Source organism: Crotalus tigris, unplaced genomic scaffold (genome assembly GCF_016545835.1).
Source record: "Crotalus tigris isolate CLP2741 ecotype Arizona unplaced genomic scaffold, ASM1654583v1 scf7180000023923.54869, whole genome shotgun sequence".
Lineage (NCBI taxonomy): Eukaryota > Metazoa > Chordata > Lepidosauria > Squamata > Viperidae > Crotalus > Crotalus tigris.
In genome coordinates, this window is record NW_024100269.1 from 9,527 (window position 1) to 32,367 (window position 22,841).

The 22,841-nt window shown below is 47.9% G+C and overlaps 1 protein-coding gene across 1 annotated transcript; it reads right to left on the reverse strand.

The window, feature by feature from the left end:
- Positions 1 to 1,114: 1,114 nt before the first annotated feature.
- Positions 1,115 to 22,229, reverse strand: LOC120298502 (maestro heat-like repeat family member 5; the record flags this gene model as incomplete). The annotated part of the gene is made up of 14 exons (XM_039322296.1): positions 21,809 to 22,229; positions 20,146 to 20,285; positions 18,602 to 18,709; positions 17,960 to 18,076; positions 16,237 to 16,359; positions 15,378 to 15,527; positions 13,575 to 13,694; positions 12,357 to 12,436; positions 10,692 to 10,827; positions 8,302 to 8,397; positions 7,196 to 7,300; positions 5,661 to 5,796; positions 2,924 to 3,042; positions 1,115 to 1,269 (listed from the first exon to the last, which is right to left on the reverse strand). Coding segments are annotated over exons 1-14 (2,006 nt in total), but the record flags the coding sequence as incomplete, so codon positions are not given.
- Positions 22,230 to 22,841: the final 612 nt, after the last annotated feature.

Sequence of the window (22,841 nt, forward strand, 5' to 3'; positions counted from 1 at the left end):
TTGAAAAAAGGGACGTATGACCAGTTTTCATCCTTACAACCTTTGCAGCATTCAAATCGACTGCGCAGCCAATCGGCGATGACACCGACCCTCAACCAACCCACCACAACTCCCCCCAACCAGCACGTGACCATCACAGGACTCCTCACAAGATCTTCACCCGTGACCCACAACTGACTCATCACAAGATCCATCACTAGACCCATCACAAGACCCTCCCCATCACAACACAAAGCCCTTATAAACAGAGGAACACTAACATCCCCTAAACTCTGCTGAAGTTGTTACGTAGCCTGGTAACAAAACATTTGGAAACCAACCCACAAGATCGGAGAACGAATCTTTACCCGCTTCCTTCACCTGAGCTAAAGATAGTCACCACCACTGCAAACCACAATGAAGGTGAAAACCAGCTCAGCTTCCCCCTCTTTCATTCCTACATGCCTCCCCCCCAAAGCCACAGCATATGGGGCAGCGGTCCCACGGGGGGTCCACATCAAGAGGGCTTGTTCACCAACACAAATCATTTGCACAAATGGATGGAAACTAATCAAGGAGAGAAGCAACCCAGAACTAAGGAGGAATTTCCTAACACTGAGAACAATTTTACCAGGGGAACGACCTGCCTCTAGAAGTTCTGAATGCTCCAACACTGGAGGTTTTTCAGAAGAGATTGGACAACCACCTGTCTGAAATGGTGTAAGGTTTCCTGTCTGAGCAGGGGGTTGGGCTAGAAGACCTCCAAGATCCCTAACAACTCTGTTATTTTCTCATTCCTAGGCTCATAGGCCTGGAAGGCACCTTGGAGGGCTTCTAGTCCAACCCCCTGCCCAAAGCCAAAGAGGTCACCTCCCCATCACGGATGACTCACAAACCCTCACTCGACACACCCACACCTGAAGCCCTTACAAGCAACAACCAACATCCCACAAACTCTGCTGAAGATGTTACCCAGCCTGGTAATGAAACATTCAGAAACGAAGCAGAAGCTCGGAGGACGAACCTCCACCATCGTCCTCCACCCCAGCTACAGATATTCTCCACTATCATGAATGATTGACAATCTCCGTAGACCGTAAGAAAACAGGAGTCCTCATCTCCTTAAGGTTCTTACTGATCGCAATCCGGGGAGCGTTCCAGGAGAAAGTCCACCACTTCTTTCACCCATTTAGATGCCAGGTGACACACGGACTTCAGGGTGTTTTGTTTTGTGGCCGGTTCACTGATGTTGGGGAGACGATGGTAAATTTCCCTGAGGATCTTGGGTACCTACGGCAAAACAGAGATCAGAGGGATGAGCTCCGGTGTCGGTCTCCACTGGAGATGCAGTGGAGTTGATCACTCCCACCCATTGGGGAAAAAAATTGGCCCACACAGTGTCAAAGTTTGCCTTACATTTTGGAAAAAAACATCTGGTTTATCAAGCCCCGTGTGATATGGACAACACTGAACCGAATTTGCACTGGCCACAATAGATGCGCGGAGGCCCTCTATAAATGGGACAAAATATCATCACAGAATTGTGACTGTGGGCCCAAAAAAACCCCTCTATCCAACTGGCTCTCTAAATAAAGTTTTCATGAAAACAATATGGCTATTTTGTTTTGCCCTTACCTTCTTCTGGAAGGTTTACCCAACTTTATAGCCTTAAGATCACCTGGTGGTCTCCCATCCAGCCCTAACTTTCTTAAAACCAGCCAAAGTGTTGTCATCACCAAGAGGGCCTCAGAGCACAAGGTCTCATCCATTCTCATCCTTCTTTTCTACAAAATCTCCTATATCCCTTTTGCTCCAAACCCTCCATTTCTTACTTCCTCCATGTCCATACAACATTCCTCCAGGAAGGAGAGGAGTAGTACTCCCGCAGCCTGGCAAATGGTCTTCTCCTCATGTGTGAGAGCCTCAATTATTTTCAGCATCAGGTCTGTGATGTTTATGGGGGAGAGATGCTCACCAAAGGCCTATTGGAGAGAAGAAAAGGAGACCACACAGAGATGAATCAGGTTTTTTGACTCCATTTTCTCTACAAGAGGTGGGTGGGTTTCAGATACTTTGACCAAGATTTGGGGAAAGGACATTGTACAGAGAGGCAGGGCTTATTCCATGTTGTCAATCACGTTCACTGATATTAGGGTGTGGGTAAAAAGAAGCCAACATGGCAGCTGCAATTGCGTCTTCCGGTCATTAGAATAGAATAACAGAGTTGGAAGGGACCTAAGAGGTCTTCTAGTTCAACCCTTTGCTCAGGCAGGAAACCCTACATGATTTCAGACAAATGCTTGTCCAATCTCTTCTTGAAAACTTCCAGTGCTACAGCATTCACAACTTCTGGAGGCAGGTTGTTCCACTGATTAATTGTTCTAACTGTCAGGAAATTTCTCCTTATTTCTAGGTTGCTTCTCTCCTGGATTAGTTTCCATCCATTGCTTCTTGTCCTGCCTGCAGGTGCTTTGGAGAATAGCTTGACTCCCTCTACTTTGTGGCAGCCCCTGAGATACTGGAACACTGCTATCCTGTCACCCCTCGTCTTTCTCTTCATTAAACTAGACATACCCAATTTCTGCAATCGTTCTTCCTATGTTTTAGCCTCCAGCCCTCTAATCATCTTTGTTGCTCTTCTCTGCACTCTTTCTAGGGTCTCAACAACTTTTTTACATCGTGGTGACCAAAACTGGATGCAGTATTCCAAGTGTGGCCTTATTGAGGCACTACAAAGTGGTATTAACTCTTCACATGATCTTGATTCTAATCCATTCTTATACATTCATCCCATGGATTGTATGGGATGGACAGCCAAACTCCAGCCTTTGGATCATGCCCTCCCCACTGTTACACTGGCTTTTTGGAGCATCTCCAAGTCCTAAGGAGGAGGACAGAAAGGAAGGTCAAGAAGAAGAAAGCAAAAGGCTGGACTAAAACCTACCTTAGCCATTATGGAGATATCATTATAGAAGATCCCTGGGCTTGAACTTTGGAGATCTTCCTTTGCCCATGTCACATTATGCCCCTTTTTATTCTTGGGCTTCATCGCCATCTCTTGAGCTTTGTAAGGAGGGAAAAAAACACAAGGTCAGATTTTGGCTTTCAGAACCTCTGAACATCCTTTTCCCAACTGCTGGTTTAGTCGTTCCAACCGAAGAGAAAATGTGTAGCTCAGGGCTGAACTGGGGGGTTCCTGCTGCTCTCTGAGCTTGGTGGTTTTCTTGCACACGTTTCATGACCCTACTAGGTAACATCATCAGTGTGTTGATCCAAATCAGGAGACAGCATAGGAAGTATCAATTGTGAATATGTGCCGAGAGCCCCGCTGACTTTGGGCCCTTGCAGAGTCATGGAGGCAGGTCGTGAAAGGGCAGCAAGGAAAACAGCCCACGTCCTAACCCACCCGGGAACGTCCGAGGTCTTTAGGGAAACCCCCCAAAGGGAACATTTTTAGCTACTTCTGCTTTCTCCCTTCTTAGCTACAGTGTGCCAGACTTACGGGGCGAAATCTTGATCTTATGTGTGTGTCAGCTCTGCCGGGTGGATTGCTTATGTAATCAGAAGGAATAAATACCGGATTTCTTCTCATTCGGGGCTTTGTTCAGCTGAATAAAAATGTAAAGCTTAAAGGGAACTTCTGGTTTCCTGTATTTTTTTATCAAGCAACCCCTCAGAACCTGCACAGCAAGTGATGATGGCCATCAGTGCTGAGAGGGCAAAACACAGAGAAAAGTACTGAAGATGTTACCTAGTTGGGTCTTGAAAGGTCTGCAAGAAAACCGCCAGGCTCAGAGAGCACTAAGAACCCCACCCAACTGTCATTTCCTGGCACCATCCTCAGGCCCTGTGTGTGTGTGTGTGTGTGTGTGTGTGTGTGTGTGTGTGTGTTACATATTGCTGTTCTGAGGACCTTGCCAAACAAACATTTGCAAAGAAAAAAATGGCTGTCCGAGCTCAGCCTTGCTGTGTAGGGTGACAAAAATTCTTGCTAAAAGGAAAAGGAACCTGGGCAGGGGAACTCTCGAACCCCAGTCTGGTGCATCTTTGCATTAGGGTTGGTGATGCTAAAGCAGGCATGCTCTCTCTCTCTCTCTCTCTCCCCGCTCCCTCCCCTCCCTCTCTCTGTCCTCCCTCCCTCTTTCTTTCTCTCCCTCCCCTCCCTCTCTCTCCCCTCTCCCTTCCCTCCCTCCCCTTCCTCTCTCTCCCTCCCTCTCTCTCTCCCCCCCTCTCCCTCTCTCTCCCTCCCTCCCCTCCCTCTCTCTGTCCTCCCTCCCTCTTTCTTTCTCTCCCTCCCCTCCCTCTCTCTCTCCCCCTCTCCCTCCCTCTCTCTCCCTCCCCCTCTCTCCCCTCCCTCCCCTTCCTCTCTCTCTATCCCTCCCTCTCTCTCCCCCCTCTCTCCCTCTCTCTCCCTCCCTCCCTCCCCCTCTCTCTCCCTCCCCTCCCTCTCCCTTCCTCTCTCTCTCTCTCCCTCTCTCCCTCTCTCCCTCCCTCCCTCTCCCCTCTCTCTCCCTCCCTCCCTCTCTCCCCTCTCTCTCCTCTCCCTCTCCCCTCCCTCCTCTCTCCCTCTCTCTCCCCTCCCTCCCTCCCTCTCTCTCCCACCCCTCCCTCCCCTTCCTCTCTCTCCCTCCCTCTCTCCCCCTCTCCCTCTCTCCCTCCCTCCCTCCCCCTCTCTCCCTTCCCTCCCTCCCCCCTCTCTCCCTCCCCTTCCTCTCTCTCCCCCCTCTCTCTCCCCCTCTCTCTTCCTCTCCCTCCCTCCCTCCCTCCCTCCCCCTCTCTCTCCCTTCCCTCCCTCCCCCTTCCTGCTCTGTCTCCCTTCCCTCCCTCTGTCCCCTCCCTCCCTCCCTCCCCTCCCTCCCTTTTTTAGATTAACACAATAGGCTGGACCTTAAAGAGAAAATAAACAGGGTTACATAAGAAACAAATTACATGAATGAATGAATGAATGAATGAATGAATGAATGAATGAACGAACGAATGAATCTAACTGGATTTAACTCTGACTACATTTTGCCTGTTGTGCAAATTTAGCATTAGGCTTTGAATTGTTTTCATTCTGGGAACTGAAATCCACACATCTTATCGTTGCCAAGGTTCACAATCACTGGGTTAAGCTTTTAACTCACCAAATTTAACAGAGCCTTTACTTTCTTTAAAGCATTTGTACAACTGCCTGCCTTTCAACTGATTGTGGAGGGCTCCCAATTAAAACATGAGAAGACATATGAAATGGTCTTGAAACTATAAAACTAACGTAGAATTTATTCTAAGGCTAAGCACTCGTCCTTTAGCTTTTCCCTTAACACTGTCCACCCAATCAGTAACTTTGTTAACCCATTTTCTCCCTTCCCACAATACATCCAGCCATCCAATTACTAAAATGTGGCTTTGCAAAACACGCTAAGACACAAACAGTGGGCCAAGACTGACAATCCCGCGCTGGGTGACCGGAGGTGCTTAGCCTAACTGTCCCACGTAACGTGAGAACTCAGCCTTAAAAGGACCCCTGGCCCCGAGAGAAGCCAATATCAATTGCACATTCAAGGCAACTCTGCCAAGCCCAGTGCCCAGGGTCTTGGTCAAGCCAGAGGCTGTGCCACCCACTGCTCTCCTGGGCAGCGTGCATCTGCGGTCTCCTTAGAGCACGGCAGTCCCTTGGCGAGGGAGTCAAAATTTCTCACCCATTTTGTTCAGGATGATGCAGTGGAGGTGGTAGGCGGCCTCCGCAGAGGTCTGGCCAATTTCTTTGACACTGTCGCCAATGTGCAGGCCCAGCAACGCCACCAGCTGCCCCAGCAGATAAAAGTCAGCTGTGGTCTAATGAAAGGAAGGAGAAAGGAGGAGAAAGAAGAGAAGGGGGCTCATGAAGCTTTCAGCCTAATATAGAATCAGAATCTTCGAATCACAGAATCTTAGAATCATAGAAGTATACAATCTTAGAACCATGGAACCTTATAATCATAGAATCTTCAAATCACAGGATCTTCGAATCACAGAATCTTAGAATTATAGAATCTTAGAATCACAGATTCTTAGAATTATAGAATCTTACAATCATAGTATCACAGAATCATAGAATGATAGAAATTTAGAATCATAGAATCATAGAATCGTACCATGTTAGAATCACAGAATCATAGAATTATACAATCTTAGAATCATGGAACCTTATTGTAAGGACCCACCCCACTTTGCATCTTAAGAAGACAGAACTCTTGGAATAATTCTTCCAACAGGAATCCTTTATTAAGAAGAAGTGGTTGCATAAAGCCCCTTTGTTCTCCCCCTTCTCTCCCTCTTCTGGCAGAATCCAGAGAAGGCAGAATTGGGGTTTTCTATATTTGATGCTTAAAGATGAAATATAATTGGATTCTGACACTTATAATCATTGAATCTTAGAATCACAGAATCTTAGAATTATAGAATCTTCGAATCATAGTATCACAGAATCATAGAATGATAGAAACTTATAATCATAGAATCTTAGAATCATAGAATCAGAATCTTAGAATCTCAGGATCATAGAATTATATAATTATACAATCTTATAATCATGGAACCTTATAATCATAGAACCTTAGACTCATAGAATCATAGAAGATTAGTGTAATGTATTGGTCACAACTGCTTTGAATAACTTGCTTAATGTCTAATGTAACGGCTGCTGTTACTTAAGCCAGACTGGCTGTCTCCAGGCTGGTAATTAGGTTTTGGGCGGAAAACTGTTACTTTAAGCCTATTGGCTGCTGCCTGGAGGCTGACCATATAAATAGTTGCGCAGCAGCTATTTGAGTTGCTTCTGTTCAGAGTTAAATAAACTTGTTGCTGTTTCAACACTCCTCTCGCTTAATGCTTTCAAGATCCGAATCTTAACAGTGGCGACGAAGGTGGGATGTGCTGCTTCATCATGAGAGTCTGAAGTCACTAGGGGGTGAGGCCAGCCCAGAGCCTGGCAGGAACTACGTTCCCCCCCTCCATCTGCCAAGCGAGCCACGCTGGAGACCCCCAGGCCCTTAGAATAAGGAAAGGTTAAAATCAGAGAAATACAGAGCTGGAAGGGACTGTGGATTAATTCCCCTCCAATTTGCTGCTCGAGCAGGACTCTTGACAACATCCTGGTCACATCCCAAAGGCACTTTTTCCAGAAGACAACTGGACTTTCTTACTTATTTTTCCTCTGAAAAAGTTTCACTTCTCATCCAGAACTGTGACTTACGTCGAAATCTGTCTGTTCAGAAACAAACTTCAGGAGGTACCGGGTGCTTTTAATGGCCCTCTCTCTCTCATGAATCTTGGGAGATTCAATCCAGATATTTGTGTGCTGCCAGGAAAAAAAAAGAGATAAGGAAGGAAGGAAGGAAGGAAGGAAGAAAGAAAGAAAGAAAGAAAGAAAGAAAGAATTTGTGATTAACAGTTTGAAGATCCACAGAATTTGCCAGCACTGGGGAGAAAATTGAAGGAGCCAAATGAAGTTGAGACATTTGGCAGTTTAGGTCTATTCTAGACTCAAAACTAGACCAGTAATTGAAGATTTTTGGAATAAAGCCAGTCCTCAGTTTACAACAGTTCATTTAGAGCCCTGCTGGCGCAGTGGTTAGAATGCGGTATTGCAGGCTAATTCTGCCCGCAGTCCTGACCGTTTCAAGGTCAACTCAGCCTTCCTTCCTTCTGAGGTCGGTAAAATGAGGACCCAGATTGTTGGGGACATTATGCTGACTCCATAAACCGCTTAGAGAGGGCTGTAGAAGCACTGTAAAGCGGCATATAAGGATAAGGGCTATTGGGATTTAGCGTTCAAAGTTACAATGGCACTGAAAAAGGGAGTCGTGGCTTTTTTTCACACTTAGGACCGTTGCAGCATCCTCGTGGTCACAGGATCGAAATTCGGATGCGTGGCAACTGACTCATATTTATGACGGTTGCAGGGTCCCGGGGTCTCACGGTCCCCTTTTGCGACCTTCTGACCAGCCGTTCAGTGCCGTTGTATCTTCGAACAGCCACTAAATGAAGGATTACGCTAATATCGGAGAAATAGTGGAATAGCATCATTAAAGAAAGGATGCCAAAAGAGGGACAAAATGAAATGCGAATGACAAAAATTAAAACAACGTTTTAACTGTTCTAAATAATTAAACTGAGTTGTCGAGTTGTCCCCTGGCGAGTTGTTCCATTCCGCAGCTGTGACAATACTTTGCCAACCAACGGCAACGTCTGCCTATCCCTGGTCCTTGGGAAGGACTCTTACGGGTGGACCACATTGCCAAGTCCCGTCTGAACCTCTGGCCGACCACTGCAACCAGCCAGAACAAGAGTAAGCCTCACCATCAAGATCTCCTGCAGGGAATCCAAATTGGGAGCCTCCGACAGCAAGCTGGTGAGCATGGCGCTGCAGGCGGTCACCGTCCGGTGGTAAAGGTCCTAAAAGGAGGAAGACATCAGAGGGAAGGGGTGGCGTACAGGAAGGAGCAGCGCATCCAGGAGGCAGAACAACCAGGGGTGGGGAACGAGGGCCACTTTTATGACTTGTGGACTTCCTAAGCTCAGGAATTCTGGGAATTGAAGGCCACGAGTCCGAAATATGGCCCTCGTTCCCCATCTCTGCAGGAAACGAAGCGGCCAATCTTGCAGGGCCGTTTTTTCTTCAAGAGCCAGAGGAAATGCTTTCTCTGCTCAGAGCGAGGAACAGAAGGACTTCCGTAATGTTGTCGTCCACAAAAGGTTTACTAAGAGGTGGAATGTCTTCCTTGCAATTCTAGGATATTCAAAGACAGGCAGTCCTCAACGTACGACCACAACTGAGTCCAAAATTTCTGTTGCTAAGCGAGACAATGGTTAAGTGAGCTTTGCCCCATTTTACGACCTTTCTTTCCACTGCAGTTGTTTAGTTAGTCACACGGTCATTAAATGAATCAAGCTTCCCCATTGACGTTGCTTGTCGGAAGGTCGCAAAAGGGGGTCAGGTGACCCTGGGATGCTGCGACCTCAATTTTTTCCATGCCGTTGTAACTTCAACCGGTCACTACATGATCTGTTGTCAGTTGAGGACTAGCTGCAGTTGCCCATCCAAGACCCAACCGTGCCTGACCTCGCTTAGCTTTATCAAGACTAGCCCCAATATAGTGCTGGACAGAATTCTTTATCTGACTTATGGGTAGATTTTTTGAATTTCTACAGCTCCCCTTGGGGAGGTTACAAAGTTCTCCCTTGGTGGAAAAAGCAGGAGAAAACAAAGGCTGCTTCGACAAGCTACATGGGAGTAGTATGGGTTCTCCTCGACTTATGACCAGTTGCTTAGTGACCATTTAAAGTTAGGACAACCTCTCATTAAGACCAAATTTCAAAGTAAGAATTTCAAAGTTAAAGTTCAAAGGTTCCATGATTGCATTTTGGGTGCTGGCTCGCCTTTACAGCTGTTTGCCTTGTCCCACGTTTTTTGACCTTTATTGCTGGTTTTGGGCATTTGCTTCTAGCTTCCAACAAGAAATACCCGTTGGGCCTAATGGATTCCCTTAACGACCATGTTGTTCGCTTAATAGCTGCAGCGTCCGCTTAATGACTGCCGCGTTCACTTCATGACCACTGCAAAAACTGCCAAAAAATCCCGTCTGGCCACTTAGTGCCTCAACCTATGACTCTAATGACTTATGGTCATAATTCTGACTCGGTTGCAGTGGTAAGTCAAGGACCTCCTGTAAATCTTTTTCCCTCAGAAATAATTCTGATTAAATGGTTGATCTAGTTGATTTGGGAGGGAAATCTATCAGCATCAACAATATCAGGAGTTGTGCTCTTCCACAATGGGGTGTCCCACTGTGGCATGCTGGCTGGGGAATTCTGGGAGTTGAAGTCCAGGGCCTTCAAGTTGCCAAGGTTGGACACCCACAAGGTCCATGTAGTCTTTTCTTGCAGCTTCCTTAGGATCTCAACAGGCACAAATAGACAATCTGGGCTTTGCTTCTATTTTGGGAATTGCATCGTAGGATTTTGCCCTTCCATCTTGTGGCCAAGAAGCTGTCGTGGATATGTCCCCAAAGTGAGCAGGAATCAAACTCAGGTCAGAGAAGTTGTACCTTTTCTTGAGGGTTTTTTGAGATGACTTAGGAATGATAGCTAATGCATGCAGATCATGGTTGTTCTGCACCACCGTATGCCCTTCTTTCGTATGGGAACAAAAGGCATGGGGAGTTGGTCCTGAGAAGACACTTCAACCAGAACAAAGAAGAAGAAGAAGAGGAAGAGGAAGAGGAAGAGGAAGAGGAAGAGGAAGAAGAAGAAGAAGAAGAAGAAGAAGAAGAAGAAGAAGAAGAAGAAGAAGAAGAAGAAGAAGAAGAAGAAGAAGAAGAAGAAGAAGAAGAAGAAGAAGAAGAAGAAGAAGAAGAAGAAGAAGAAGAAGAAGAAGAAGAAGAAGAAGAAGAAGAAGAAGAAGAAGAAGAAAGTAGTAGTAGTAGTAGTAGTGAAGGAAGAGAGGAAAAGCTGGTGAGGAAGACCATGGAGATGTTTAGAAGTTAAAAATACTAGTCCTATCAAGAAAGGTAGAATGAGAAATGGAAGCCTTCTTTCAAGGCCAGGGATGAAGGGACAGGCCAAGGTGCCATTTGGCTCAATGGATGGATTCAGAGCTTTTGAGGAGATCTTGATTCATGTTTCACCTCGTCCTCCCACCAAAGGTCCAGATGGATCTCATATTGCTTTGCTTCATCTGGACTGCTCACCTGAGTATAGGTTGACTGGTTTGGGCTACCTGCATTCACTTTGGTCATGGTCATAGCCGGCAGGGAAAACACCTTCTGGATGCTTGTGTTCACCAACTTAGACATCACCTCAGTGTTCAATGTAGGCTTCAAACGACTGATGAAAGACAAGAAAAGAGGAGGGTGTGTGAGAAGATCGTAGACTCATGAGGCTAGGAGGGACCTTGGAGGTCTTCTAGTCCAACCCTTGCTTTTTGATGGTGCTTATACCATCCTGGTCAAATGATTGTCCAGTCTTTTGTTGAAAACCTGGAGTGATGGAGCACCCCCAACTCCTGGAGGCAAAGCATTCCACTGATTGATTGTTCTCAGTGTCAGGAAATTTCTCCTGGATCTCTCTTTGATAGGTTTCCATATATTGCTTTTTTATCTTAGGTACTTTGGAGAGTAGTTGACCCCCTCCTCTCTGTGACAGCCCCTCAAATATTGGAAGACTGCTATCGTGTCACCCCCAGACCTTTTTTTCATTAAACTAGACAGAGCAATAGCACTTGGACTTATATACCGCTTTACAGTGCTTTACAGCCCTCTCTAAGTGGTTTTACAAAGTCAGCCTATTGCCCCCAACAATCTGGGTCCTCATTTTACCGACATCGGAAGGATGGAAGGCTGAGTCAACCTTGAACAATGGGCCCTATCCAATAAAATGAGTTTCAGGGTGGAGATTTACATCTAGGCAGGAAAAATCAAAGCTACAAGTACGGATTGGGCGAGACCTGGCTTAAAAACAGGAACTGTGAGAGGGACCTTGGAGTCCTAGTGGACGATCACTTAACCATGAGCCAGCAGTATGCAGCAGCAGCCCAAAAATACAACCCTGGGTGGTATAAACAGAGGCATAGAATCAAGATCACGCGAAGTATTAGTACCGCTTTATACAACCCTAGTAAGACCACACCTGCAATATTGCAGCCACGTTTGGTCACCATATCACAAAAAAGATGTTGAGAGTTTGGAAGCAAATTAGATAAGAACAATTAAGAAGATCAAAGGCCCTGAGAGTAAAACATACGAAAAACGGCTGCAGGACTTGTGTTTGGCTAGTCTAAAGAAAAGAAGAAATAGGGAGACAGGATAGTTGCATTCCAGTATCTGAGGGGCTGTCACAAGGAAGAGGGGGTCACGTTCACCAAAGCACCAGAGGGAAGGACGAGAAACAATGGTTGGAAACTGATCAAAGAGAGAAGCAACCTGGAATTAAGGAGAAACTTCCTGACAGCGAGGATAATTAACCAGTGGAATAGCTTGTCCCCAGAAATTGTGGGCGCTCCGTCACTGGAGATTTTTAAAAAGAGGCTAGACAGTCACTTGTCTGAGATGGCATAGGTTCTCCTGCTTGATCAGGGGCTGGACTAAAGACCTGCAAGGTCCCTTCCATCTCTATTCTATTCTTGGTTAGCACCAAGGACCCCTCACATCTAAATCAGCACGCTCACCTGTTTCCCAGATCTGAACTGTCCAGATGGCCAGCGTGCAAATTGTTCACCCTTCCAAATTCTGGGACTGACCTTCTAATTCCACGCATGCTCTAGAGCCTGGGGACTTGGCATGGAAATCCCATAACGGGGTCCAACTCCCGGTTCCTACAAACCCTGGTGATAAGGTGAGGGCGGTGCAGGTACGTACGTCATGGAGGTGATTGCGATGATTGCTTGATGAAGAATTCTGACGGACAAGGGACTCACGGGCTCATTTTCAATGACTTCCTGAGAGGAGGAGGAGGAGGAGGAGGAGGAGGAGGAGGAGGAGGAGGAGGAGGAAACACATCAAAGCAAGCTCCAGAGATATGGCCACCATGCAACTGGCTCTATTCCCACCCCTATGCTTTTTCTGGTTGATACAAGAAGTCCTCAACTTATAACTGGTCGCTTAGCCACCATTTAAAGTTGTGACAGATCTCTCCAGGACTCCTTATGACCCAGATCCGAAGTTCCGAGAGACGAGTCTTCCTCAGGGGTCACCTGGCAACCAGCCTGCACTTAGGGCAGTTAAACCCGTCCATTCCCCACCATCCAGTCAGAGCTGAAGAAGCTTCTTGGAGGGGAAGCGAAACGTCTTCAAAGAAAAACAAGGAAATCCAGTTGCCTCCTGAAAAAGCACCTTTGGGGCAACGAGTCACACAGCGTTTTTGCCTTGTGCCCTCCCTCTGCTGAACACCTGGTCCTTACAGTCCTGCCTTCTCTCGCTTTCCCCACATCGTCTGTCTGCACGCTATCCTCCTCCCCTTTCCTGCTCCCTTCTTTTACTGCTGCCATTATGGCGGGGAGGCTGGGGGTCCCTCTATGCTTCCGCATGCACACCGAGAGCTCCTGCCCTGGGGGGCGTCTGCACGGTGTCTCACCCCACTTGAGAGAACCTCTCTGTGCCTAGCCACCCTTGGCCAAATAGACCACGACCGTCCTCCACTTAACAGCCGCCCATTTAAGGACCATGCGAAGTTACAACGGCACTGGAAAAAAGTGACTGATGGTGGTTTTTCACACTTACGACCACGGCAGCATTCCCTAATGGTCACCTGGTCAAAATGGAGTCACCTGGCCACTGGTTCATACGGATGACGGTCGCAGTGTCCCTGGGTCACGTCATCCCCTTTTTTGCACCAAGTCAATGATGAAGCCAGATTCACTTAACGACCATGTGACTAATTAACAGCTGTGATTCGGTTAACAACGGTGGCAAGACAGGTCGTAAAATGGGGCAGAATTCACTTAACAATTGTCCCACTTAGCAACAACCATTTGGGGCTGAATGGCAGGCGAGGAGAACCTGCTATATTCCATAGAATTCCATCCAAATTCACTTTCCGAAATAAATTGTCCCGGGAGCACCTGTCCCCCCACTTACATTTATATTGAGGGCCAGTTCAGATTTGTGGGGTAAATGGACATCCTGACTCTTGGTCTGGACAAGAGCCTTGGTGATCCTGATCACGGACGTCAGGAACGCTTTCGTCAAGGCTTCATCCTGGAAAAGGCAGAATCCAATTATATTTCATTTCTAGTGATCTACTATGGAAAAAACCCATTTCTGCTCTCTCTGGATTCTGCCATACTACGAAGGGGGAGGGGGATGAGCAGGGGGGTTTGATGGCTCTCACTTCCTTCCTTAAACTTCAAAAGGACTGGATGTTGATTCTCACCAAGAGGACTGACCATAACAATATGGCCATCGCCTTTCATCTACTCCTCTCTGAAGTCTCCCTTTTGCCGGCAGTAAGGGAAAAGGGGGGGGGGAATTTTCACCCGGAAGAACTGTGGAGTGGGGGCTACTTGGGAACACTTAAAACATTGAAGGATAGGAGAGAACTCCTCAGATCCTGCCTAGAACGCCTGCAACCATCTTCTCTTAATAAAGATGTCTGTTGGAAGAGATATTCCAAGAGTTCTGTCTTCTTAAGATGTAAAGTCGGGTAGGTCCTTACACAGGGTGGATAGCGGAGGGTTAGAGGAAACCAGAAGGAAGCACTGATTGATTTAAACCTCGATGCAGCCAACCACCTTCTGTTGAACTCTGAGCGGCTGCCAATCAAAATATCACCTGGACGTTCTGAGTTCTGGTTCCGCCTTAGGCATGAAAGATGGCTGAGTGATTTTGGCCAGTCACCAGGAGACTCTGAGTTTTTCTTCCATCTTAGGATGAAAGCCAGCTGAGAGACTTTGTGCCGTCACCCAAAATGGCGAGTTCTGGATGGGTAACTTTGGGCCAATCACCAGGAGACTGTGAGTTCGAGTCCCGTCTTAGGATGAAAGCCAGCTGAGAGACTTTGGGCCAGTCCATCTATCTCACAAGGTTGTTGGGGGAAGGAGGGAAGACTATTATGCTTGTCCGCTGCCTTGAGTGTAATAAAGGCGGCTTGACCCTCCAATAGATAAATGAACAACTAGCATTTAAACATCTACTCTGCAGTCGGAATAGGGGGCGAATCTGAATTAGAGGCCTAACTGGGGGCTGGAGGGTTCCTGCTGATCCAGAGATCAGGATTCTTCCAAGCAACTCTGTCGTTCTACTCTCTTCTGCCTCTAAGATGGGCAGTCAGAGAATTCAATAGAGGGGGGTCTTTGTCGCTCAGGGGTGGTGCTCTGCGAGCCAGCTGGATTTTCTCAGACATTCCTTGTATTTCCTCACTAGCAATGCAAACCCAGATAAGCGGTGATTAACACCAGAGAAACTATTCAGTGGTAAACAATAGATGAAGGAAATATCAAGAAGAAAAACAACAGTCCTGCCGGCATTGACAGGGCAAGCCACTCGTATGTAGAAGGAGAGCAAACCCCACTCCCTTCTAGCACTGATAACGTTACCTAGTTGGGTAGGGAAATATCTGCAAGAAAACAACTAAGCAGAGAACACCAAGGACTCTACTGTCCTCCTTCTCCTTCTCCTCCTTCTCCTCCTCCTCCTCTTTTCCCACAATGCACTGATAACATTACTCAGCTGGGTCATGAAATGTCTGCAAGAAGGCAACCCAGCTAAGGACTCCAGATTGTCCTTGTTCTCGCAATAAAGAGGGGAAATAATGAGAGGCGATTCTGGAAAATAATCACAGGGGGTTCTTTTTCCATCTTAATTCAGTGGGAAGACCGGTGACATGACTCCCCCCTTTCTGAGAAAAGGGCAAAGAGAAGCCCAGGGTGGAAGCCAGCCTACCTTGTTCCTGGTCCAATACTGGAAGAGAATCTCAGAGACAATGTGTTCCGCTAAAGGCATCAGGTCCTCTGGCTGGGCTCCCAGGGCTGCGTGGCCATAGCACAGGATCACGGCTGTGCGAATTTGTCTCTCAAAACAAGAGTGTGGGTCCTGTGATTACAAAGACGGGGGGGGAGTCAACCTGTTCTCCAAAGCACCAGGAGAAGAAGCAATGGATGGAAACTAGCCAAGGAGAGAAGCAACTTGGAATTAAGGAGAAACTTCCCAACAGTGAGGACAATTAACCAGTGGAACAGCTTGCCTCCAGAAGTTGTGGGTGCTCCATCACTGGAGGCTTTCAAACAGAGACTGGACAGCCATTTGTCCCTGAAAGAGCTCTGAGGCTGGATCAAGTCCTGAGACCTATTAGATCACCGTTCTGGATCCCAAATGGCCCACTGGATGTCTTTGGGAAGTCCACATGTCTGGCCTCCAATTGGGGCCCCTTTCCCACCTCCACACTGAGGTCCAGGAAGTGGTCATCAACCACCGGAAGGGATGAGGCGATAAGAACTATTCCCCATCATCCCTCGGTCCAATCCCCTTCTCAGTCAGAACAGAAGAAGCTTCTTGGATGAGAAGTGAAAGGAAGGAAAAACAAAGTCCAGTTGCCTTCTGAAAAAGCATCTCTGGGTCTACTGGAGATGTTTGTTGGGGCAACTCATAACCTCCTCTAGCGTTATAAAACAGCCCTCCGGGAGGTGGAGATGGAGAATTTCCACCTCCCAGCGCTGGTAACACGTTGGACTTTCCTTCCCAGAATCCCCCAGCGTTCTTCTGTCCTGAGTCTCAGACCTTGCAAGCCCATCTCTGGCCTTACCTGAAAGGGGGCTTCTTGCAGAGCAGGTTTCTTTGCACGCACAAAGTGGCCAACCTGCCTCAGGGCCACCAGGATCTCAGGAAGATGGCAAAAGGCAACCACTCCGATGGCTTCAGAGATTCCCTAAGCAAAGCGATGCTTGCGAATTAGGACATTTCAACATTTGACCCGTCATCGTGTGTCTTTATTGCAGGCTGCTTCTGTGACGAAGGCTAAGCAAGAGCCACCTCTTCTTTGCTCTCGAGGTGAGCCACATTCTGGAGTCGTTTGCTCCAAACAAGAGTGGTCCATGGGTCAAAAATAGAGGTCTCCAAACTTTAAGACTCGGGGACTTCAACTCCCAGAATCCCCCAGCCTGCAACTTTTAAGACTTGGGGACTTCAACTGGACAGCCATTTGTCCGAAATGGTTTCCTGCCTGAGCAGGGGGTTGGACTCGATGACCTCCAAGGTCCCTTCCAACTTTATTAGTATTATTATTACTATAACTCCCAGAGTGCTGGCTGAGGAATTCTGGGAGTTGAAGTCCACAAATCTGAAAGTCGCCAAGTTTGAAGTCCCAGGATGGAACAATTGCCGCATTGTGGCCACCATCTTGACGCTTGGAGCCTCCCTGTGGAGACCCAGCTCCAGTCCTTCACCCTCTGCCTACCTTGTTCTTCCTGCCTCTCTAGGAATAAATTTATGAGCCAGTGGAAAAAGGATCAACCTCTTTCGGTCAAGAAGAGTCACTGATGTTATCGTCTTATTATTGTTAATATACGGGTAGTCCTCAACTTACAACCACCAGTGAGCCCAACATTTCTGTTGCTAAGCAAGACATTTGTTAGGGGAGTTCTGCCCCATTTTACGACTTTTCTTGCCAAGTTGTTAAGTGAGTCACTGGAGTTGTTCAGTTAGTAACACAATTCTTAAGTGCCTCTGACTTCTCCACTGGCTTCGCTCTCCAGAAGGTCGCAAAAGGAGGATCAGGTGACCCTGGGAGACTGCGACCGTCACAAATAGGAACCAAACACCCAAATTTTGGTCAGGTGACTCTAAGGATGCTCCGACGGCCGTAAGTTGGAGAAACGGTCATAAGTCACATTTTCAGTGCCGTCCTAACTTTCAATGGTCACTAAACGAACTGCCCTACTAACTGCACCCTTCTTTTTATTCCTTCCAAGCTTTGGGAGGGTGGACAGGAATTAAATACAGGCAGTCCTCGACTTACAACCATTTGTTCTGTGACTTTTCCAAGTTAGAGCATCCTTGAAGAAAGCAAATTTAAAAAAGGCATTGCAGGATTCCCTTAACAATTGCGGTGATTCACTTAAACAACATAGCCCCAAAGGTCACAAAATCCAGCACAATTCATTTAACAACTGCCTTGTTTAGCAATGGAAATACCAATCCCACTTGTGGCCGTAAGTTGAGAACCACCTGCAAAAGGAGAGCAATCCCCTCTCCCTTCTAGCACGGATGATGTTACCTAGCTGGGTAATGAAATGTCTTTTAAAAAAATGAAATTCAGAGAGCACCAAAGACAGTTCTCCTCCTCCTCCTCCTCCTCCTCCTCCTCCTCCTCCTCCTCCTCCTCCACAAACCCCACTCCCTTCTAGCACGGATGATGTGACCTAGTTGGGTAACAAAAGGTCTGCAAGAAAGCCACCCGGCTCGGAGAGCACCAAGGGCCCCACACAGTTGGAGGGCTCAGCCCCTGCAGAAACCCCACTTCCACTCACTTCTCTGTCTGTTTCTTCTTGAAATGAAAAACCCAGAAGACTTTTCAGTTGTTCCTTGACCAGGTCTTTCTGTCTCGAGTTGCGTAGTTTCACCCCGTAGTATTTGTAAAGCGAAATCTGAAGGTTGGGAAAAGAGTCAGGGAATCGTAGGGAGGTCCACCAATGGGTCAGGAAAAGGAAAAGGGGGACAAACTACGCTCAGAAATGGGCACCGTGTGGTCAGCTACTAATGAAGGAGAGAAGCAACCTAGAGCGAAGGAGAATTTTCCTGACAGTGAGAACAATCAATCTGGCCTCCAGAAGTTGCAGGTGCTCCATCACTGGAGGTTTTTAAGGGGAGACTGGGCAGCCATGGGTCCAGGATGGTATGGGGCTTCCTGCCTGAGCAGGGGGTGGGATAGATGACCTCCAAGGTCCCTTCCAATTCTGTTATGCTACTATTCATTTGTCTGTCTAATCTCGAAGAAATGGTGGAACGGAATCATTAAAGGAACGATGCCAAAGGAGGGACAAAATGAAACGTGAACGACAAAAATGAAAATAATTCTTTAAATCATTGGAAGGAAATGAGTTGGCATTGTGTTGGCGTTGTGTCTAGGACAATTGTGCCCCCCCCCAAGGGGAAAAGCTCAGCATATTTACCTTCTCTTGAGGCAAGAGATGGGAAGGACTTTCTCGGAGCGCAGACTTCTGGTGGAGGGAGGGAAGTCCATCCGTTTTCCTCCTGGGCAGTTGGGGGCCTGCAGAGATCTGTTGAGGCAGCAAGAAGGAAGGCATGGAGGCAAAGCGAAGGAGCAGAGGGAGGAACGGGCTCTCTTGTGTGTTTCCAAGGAAAGCATCCCTTTCCCTTCTGCCTCAGTTTACTTGACTTTTCTAGCCAAGGCACGTAAGAAGGACCCTCCCGCGTTGTGTCAGCTGAAGCTGAGGCAGCTTTGGAGAGGAGCTGTTGGAAAATCTCTGCCACAAATTGTGAGAACGCTTGTCTGGATGAAGACCCTAGATTTGCTTCCTCTGACTGGAAGGACAGGCAAACAACCCGTCTCCAGAGGTTGCTGGCCCTTGATTTACAGCCATTTATTTATAAGGAATAATGTACAACCGAAAGAAATGACTTCTGACCGTTTTTCGCACTTATGACCATTGTGTGGTCATGCCATCAACATTCGGATGCTGGGCAACTGGCATGTACTTGTGACGGTTGCAACGTCCCGGGTCACGTGATCCCCTTTTGCGACTTCCTGACCAGCAAAGTCAAGGGAGGAGCCCGATTCCCTTAACAACCCTGTGACTAACTGAACATTGGCAGGGGTTCAAAGGTCGTCAAATGGGAACAAAGCCCACTTACAAAATGTCTTGCTCAGCCCCCTAAAACCTGGGCGGAGTTGAGGTTGTAGGTTAAGGACCCCCTGTACAACTCCAGTCTCCCTCCCCCTGGCTGGCTGGCTGGCTGCGCAGGCAGGAACTGAGGTTAGTTCAGCAGACGGAAAAGACTATTTGCAGCTCAGGGTTGTGAACTGGGGAGCTCTTGCTGCTCTCTGAGCTTTGCACATGTTTCAGGGCCAAGCAAGGTAACATCATCGGTGCTAGAAGGGTGGGGAGGGGTTATGGGGAGGAGGAGGAGGAGGAGGAGGAGGAGGAGGAAGAAGATGGTGGACAATGAGAACTATGGGCTTTTTTCTTGCAGAGTTTTCACGATCCAACTAGGAACACCATCAGGGCTCCAAGGGAGAGGGTTTAGAGAGTGGAGGAGAAGAAGGGGAGGAAGAAGGAGGGAGGAGAGAGAAAAGAGGTGGGAGGAAGATGGTGGAGAACGAGGAGGACTATGGGGTCCTTGGTGCTCTCTTGGTTGTTTTCTTGGAGACGTTTCATGACCCAACTAGGCAACATCTTCAGTAGTAGAAGGGAGTGGCATTTGCTGTCTGTTTATACCCAGTAGCCTGCCCTGAATAAGCAGGGAGCGAGCCTCACACCCACTAGCACTGATAAGGTTACCCGGTTGGGTCGCGAAACGTCTGCAAGAAAACAGCCCAGCTCAGAGAGCACCAAAGGCCCCATAGTTCAGCACATTCTCCACAACCCCATTTGTCCACTTTGGGATACATTATCTCCACGGAGACAGCCCTTGCTTCTGCACCCTCTCCGGGATGGACCCCTGGAATCCCCCTGACACAAACCAATCTGCTTACATGCAGGGAGGGACGAAGATGCTCCAGGATGGTATCTAGTATTTCCTTTTCATCCATCTGCTCCAACATCTCTGTCACAGATCTGCCATTCAGTGGCTCCTTGCTCTCCCAGAAGGTTTGGAAACATTGGTCGGAGAGTTCTGAGAAGGAGAGAGAGACTGGGATTGACGATGGGCAATTCCACGGGACAAACCTTCCCAAAAGGAGGAGAAAAAAGGGTGCGTAGGGGAAGACCAGGCTGAGCCCGAGGGAGGGAGGGAGGGAGGGAGGGAGGGAGGGGTCCAAGGCGTCATTAGTCACAAATCCCTTCGCGTCCGCAGGAGATCTAAATCCAGCCCAACTTGAATGTGTGTCTTTCTGACCTTTGTGGAATGGGACAACTCGCCACAGGAAAATGTAACAATTCAATTTCATTATTTAAAATAAATAAAAAATCATTTTAATTTTTATCCTCCACATTTCATTCCTTTGCCATCCTTTCTTTCACGATTCTCTTCCACCATTTCTGTGATATTAATGTAACCCGCAGCGAGTTGTCCCTCAGCTAGTTGGCCACCCAAGATGGCCGTGGCGAGTTGTCACAGGGACCCTTCCCCTTAATGGCCAGCTGGTCAGGTTCTTGTAGGGAGCTTCAGCTTGCCATAAATCTTCATGCTCATTTTGAAGTGACTGAACCTTTACAGCATAAGAGAGTTGGAAGGGACCTTGTAGGTCATCTAGTCCAACCCCCTGCTCAGGCAGGAGACCCCCTGCCATTTCTGACAAGTGGCTGTCCAGTCTCTCCTTGAAAGCCTCCAGGGATGGAGCACCCACCGCTTCAGAAGGGAAGTCGTTCCCCCGATTAATTGTTCTCCCTGTTAGGAAATTCCTCCATAGTTCTAGGCCGACTCTCTCCTTCATCCGTTTCCATCCAATGTTCCTTGTCTGGCCTTCGGGGGCTTTGACCCCCTCCTCTCTGTGGCATCCCCCCAAATATTGGAACACTGCTATCCTCTCAGCCCTGGCCCTTCCTTTGGCTTGACTGGCCCAAAGTCACCCAGCCCGTTGTCATGCGTATAAGGCATGGATCCTGGATCGTGGATCGTGCTACCCCAAGTCCTTCTTTTCTTAGGACTGGGTATGGCCAAAGGAAAGGAGGACTTAGGGTCACATGATGCAGTATTTGAGGGGCTGCCAGAAAGAAGAGGGGGTCCCCTTATTTTCCAAAGCACGAAGGGCAGGAGAAGAAGCCCTGGAGGGAAACGAACTTGGACTAAGGCGAACAGTGAGAACAACCTATCAGTGGAGCAACTTCCTTCATCACTGGAGGTTTTTAAGAGGAGACTGGACAGCCCCCTGTCTGAAATGGCATAGACTCTCCTGTCTGAGCAGGGGGTTGGACTAGAAGACCTCTGAGGTGCCTTCCAACTCGATTGTTCTGTAATAAACAGAGAAAGAACTGTACCCAAGGGGTAGGTAAACACCCTGAAAGAGCTCTGAGGCGGGATCAAGTCCTGGGACCTATTAAATCAATGTTCTGGATCCCAAATGGTCCCTTCCGGCTCTATTCTGATTGATTGATTGATTGATGGATGGATTGATTGACTGATGGAAAGAGTGGGATGGGCTAATGTGATAGGACAAAGCTGCTTCCATAGATAGCCCAGCCCTGCTCTGTGTGTACCTGGATATAAAGGCAGGAGGGCCTTGGAAGGCCTTCTCCCCTGGGATAGGCTGCTCCTCTGAGAGCTTTCCCTCTCCGGCACCCTTGGCAAGGCCATGGGCTCTTTCTCGCCTTGCTGGTCGTCCGCCTGAGCAGTCCCTGGAGTGGTCCTCAGGGTTGTCCTTTGGCCCAGGTCGGGGAGCACCAGCGCTGGAAGCTGAACCCTCTTCCTGGCCTGCATTGGAGCTGCGGAAGACTTCACAAGCAGAGGCAGGAGCTGCGTGGTTCTCCGAGTGGCTGCGTCTGGGGAAGTGGATGGGTGGGAGCCAGAGAAATGGGCTACCTGGCGGTCCCACTGCTGCTGGTCACGATTGACCTGAAGGTTGGACTCCTTGCTGTCCTTCTTCTTTAGCAACGGCAACTTGGTCAGCCTGCGACTCATCCTGCCGTGAAGAGTGAGGGCTAGAACTGGAAGCAGACCCTACCAATAAAGGAGAAGGTCTGTAACTCTGGGTTGAAATGAGGGGTCCTTGGTGCTCCCATCTCTCCTCGGGTGTCCAATCGTACGTGGACATATAAAGAATTATTATTCTATTCTATTCTATTCTATTCTATTCTATTCTATTCTATTCTATTCTATTCTATTCTATTCTATTCTATTCTATTCTATTCTATTCTATTCCATCCTCTAATTCTATTCTATTCCAATCCATTCCATTCCACTCCATTCCATCCCACCCCACCCCACCCCCTATTATCTTTAATAGGAGGACAGTTAATGTTCAGAATCAAGGTTTAGTCTTACCTGATCTTCTAATCTTCCAAACTTTGCAAAGTTATTCTCTTCACTTGATGGATTTCCACCCTCTCCTCTCCTCTCCTCTCCTCTCCTCTCCTACCACCTCCGATCTTGTCCACTCTACACCACTCTCCTCTCCTTAGCTCTCCTCCGATCTTCTCCAATCTCGTCCACTTCACTCTCCTCTCTTCGACTTAAACACAGTACGACTCCTCTCCTCTCCTCTCCTTAACTCCACTCTGACCACCTCCGATC